At 33.2% G+C, this 3,752-nt stretch overlaps 1 protein-coding gene across 1 annotated transcript in view; it reads right to left on the reverse strand.

The window, feature by feature from the left end:
* Positions 1-2,604: 2,604 nt before the first annotated feature.
* LOC107485715 (CAX-interacting protein 4) overlaps positions 2,605-3,752 on the reverse strand; it is a 3,157-nt gene continuing 2,009 nt past the window's right edge. The window contains exon 2 of the mRNA XM_016106246.3: positions 2,605-3,747. Coding sequence (XP_015961732.2) covers positions 2,755-3,720 — 966 coding nt within the window. The 5' untranslated portion in view covers positions 3,721-3,747 and the 3' untranslated portion in view covers positions 2,605-2,754. The remainder of the gene's footprint in view (positions 3,748-3,752) is intronic.

Genomic DNA, 3,752 nt, shown 5'->3' on the forward strand with positions numbered 1-3,752 from the left:
AAATGAGCCGAACTTAAATTTGGATAAGCTCAGCTCATTACCTCTGACTCGATTATAATATATATATATATAAAAGTTATAATTTATTGATATAGAATTATAGATTATGTTCCTATTATTTGAGCCAGCTCGTGAGCTTTTGTTAAGCCGAGTTTGAGCTTACAAAATAGGTTCGATTCTTACTGAGTCAAGCCGTGAGCCAATTGGAAATGTTACACAATTGATTGAATTACGCATTGCACTATATTTTTTTGTGACTGAAATAAATTAAACAAAGAAAAACAAAACAAACAAAACAAGGAACTGTTTAAATAGAGGAGCAGTGCCGTTTAAGACTACCCTTAAACTCTTCCCAAGGTGAAAGAAGCTCCACATGCGAAAGTTGTAACTTCATCGCCATCTTTGCCATAGTATCTGCCACTGTGTTTGCATCTCTCATAATCAAACGAAAGTCAACACGCCAATTCCAATGCATGATATCTCTTATTTTGAGCACCAATAGATCAATAAACCCAAAACCATCTTGAGTAACAAGATTAAATGCTTTCACACTATATATTAAGCCATTATAATTTTTTGCCTCTTTTTATAAATTATTATTTTATTATTCATCAATTTTATCTTTAAAATTCTATCTTCAATTTTATTTTAATTTAGATACCCTAATCATATTTTTCAATACTAAGATTAATAATTAGTAAATAATCTATCATAAATTTTTTTCAATTACTTAATTTCATAATTGTAATCGTTTATCAATCTCTTTGATTATCAATTTCTTTATTATTCATGGTTTATCCATCTTTTTAATATTTAATTTTTATGGTTCAAATTGAAATTCTATAATTTGAGAAATGATTTGTTTTTTTTTTAAATATAATTTTTTCTTTAATATCCAATTGAATGAACCCATTTATCTCCAAATAATGAAATTATTTTATTTGTTTTAAAAAATCCACATTTTTTATTTCCAACTTTTTAACTAATAATTCTCCAAATTAAAAATTCCTCAATCCCTCCCCAAAGTAATAATTTTATAATAGTGTATTTACTCCAAAATCATTTCATAAGCATTAGAGAATCATCCATTTGTCTTTCGGTGCAGATTGCTTTTGAAATAAAACAAATTGGGCTTGTTTATGTGAACTTTTAAGAAAAAAAAAATTTTTTTTGAGTTATTTTCTTTTAAAAGATCTTATGGAGAAGTAAAAGTAATTTTATGTTTAGATATCTTAAGTAAAAATGTCTTTTTATCTATCAATTATGTTTGGGCATAACAATATAAAAGTACTTTTTTGTTTATTTATTACATGAAAAATATCTTTTTTTAAGGAAAAAAAATCTTTTAAAAAAAGATGTAAATTACAACTTCTCAAAAAAGATTTTTTTTATTTTATTAGTGCTTTTACTTTTCCTACTAGAAATTTACCAAACACGTTAAAAAATAAAAAAAAATTATTAAAAAAATCATTTTTAACAAAATAATGGTGCCCAAACATGCACAAAATTGATCAAAGAAAAGCGTAATGCTTCAACTGTTGACATTTTGTCTATAATTCTATATCATCAAGTCTGAATTCTCAAAACGAAGAACTATGAAATAAGCACTATCGTCTTTTTCGAATAATAATTTTGAAACTTTTCACTTTGTCCCATAGTACAGTGATTATGGATTTGAATCTTCGAATTGTTTCGAGACACTGGAGGCGATAGTAGTAGGGGTTGAGGGTGCAGATGACGACACTGAAATCAACGAAGCAAATGGAATAGTGTTTAGGGACAGAAAGATGACGACATTCCTCCAATAGATTGTGTTACGTTTTCAATAAATTCAATTTTGAAAAGATTCATATTATCCTGCAAAATTCAGTCGATTGAATTATCAACAAACACGATTGTTATTGGACCACTTAATGATCCAAACATTATGGGACCATTAAATCCTATCCCTAGTTACTCAGTTCTTCAACTTTCCCTTTTAGTATTTTGTTTCTTTTGTTAATCGCTGCTGTTCGGTGATTTGGTTGGTAGAACCCCATTTCTATCCTTTTGTCCATTCTGGATCCCTGGATTTCATTTTTAAAATCCTATAGTACTTATATTTATATATGGCTCGATATTTTAAAGACAAATTCCACAATAACTGACATTATTGAAATTATACGATAAAATAAATACTAAAAGAATTAACAGTAAATCAAATTATATGTTTCCTGAATATCTCTTTGTTCCAAGAGAAAAAAGGTATACAAAAACTCCCAACATGAGAGAAATGATGAATACCCTAAATACTTAAATAGTATGAAAAAAATAAAATTAATTTAGAAGGGTAAAAGATGTTGAACGGGCTCTTCGAAAAAAGCTAGATTTTAAATTCAAACAGTCAAACCATACGTCTTAAACTTTCTATTATGCTCTCTACAATCAGATAGATGGATCTGAGAGTAGATAGGTCAATGCATCTACTCTTGTTAGAACTGAGCTTTATGGCATATAGACGAGGCCACCTATATCAAACATCATATTTTCCTTCATGAATCATAGCTACAGTTGGACCATGAAAAATAGACACAACAATTCAAAAGCTTATTCAACACAACTGTCTAAACTCTGCATATTTCATCTTAACAGTATAGATATGTCAATGTATAAACTTTAAAGGTATAAATTTTAAACAAGCATATAGGTGCTACAAATTACGGCATATCAAATCACATAAAGTTGGCTTTTAGTATTACACTAATTGATGCCACTCTATTCATCATCCCCATGGTGGTGCCGTCTCCTCTTTTCCGATCTCTTGGCATCCCTACCCTTCCTTGAATCATAGTATGAATCACTGTCAGATGATGGAGGCCTTTTGCTCTTCCGCTTGTGCAGTACATCAGAATCCTCTGATGATTCAGAATCAGAATCTGATCGACGGCTTCTCCTTCTCCTCTTCTCCTTCCTACTCTTTCTTCGACTGTGCCTATATTCATCATCCTCATCTGAAGACATGTCCCTCTTTCTCCTGTGCGCTCTCCTCCTCTTCCGTCTCCTCCTCTCACCTGAATCATCCGAATCACTAACTTCCCTCTTCCCAGTTCTCTTCTTCGACCTGCCTCTCTTTTTCCTCTTCTTCGCAGAATCCCGATCTGACCCATCATCATCGGAACTCCCCTTCTTCCTAGAAGAACCATGCTTCCCACAAATTTTCTTCCCAGACCTTTCAGCAATAATTCTCTCAATCTCTAAATCAACCTCAGAATCTGAACTCTCACTATCTTCCTCCTCGTCCTCCTCTTCTGTGCTCTCAACATTGCTTCTCTTATCGAGCTTATCAGCCTTCCCCTTCAACTTTTTATCCAATCCAACCAACCCTAGAGACTGCATAGCTTCAGCATCTCTCTCCTCATTATCATCCTTGACCTTCACATAGTTCTTGCACTGAAACTTGAGGTGCCCAACACGGCCACACTTTTTGCAGGCCCCACGGGAGATATCAACATCAGCATTGGTTATCTTAGCAAGCTGAAGAAGCCCCTGGAAGCTAGCATATGCATTCTCAGCATCAGGTTTGGCATCCGGGAGATTCTGTGAAGAATCTTTGTCGTCCTTGTTTGGTGCATAAGGATCATAGCCAATGGCACTCTGCCAAATGCCATGGGTCTGAAGGGCTGCACTACTGTGCACCCTATTGTTCGCAGGCATGCGAACCCTACCTGCTGTAGCTGGCATCCTGAGATCTAGATTTCAATCCCTAACCTGGA

The sequence above is a fragment of the Arachis duranensis genome, chromosome 4 (genome assembly GCF_000817695.3).
Source record: "Arachis duranensis cultivar V14167 chromosome 4, aradu.V14167.gnm2.J7QH, whole genome shotgun sequence".
NCBI classification, from domain to species: Eukaryota; Viridiplantae; Streptophyta; class Magnoliopsida; order Fabales; family Fabaceae; genus Arachis; species Arachis duranensis.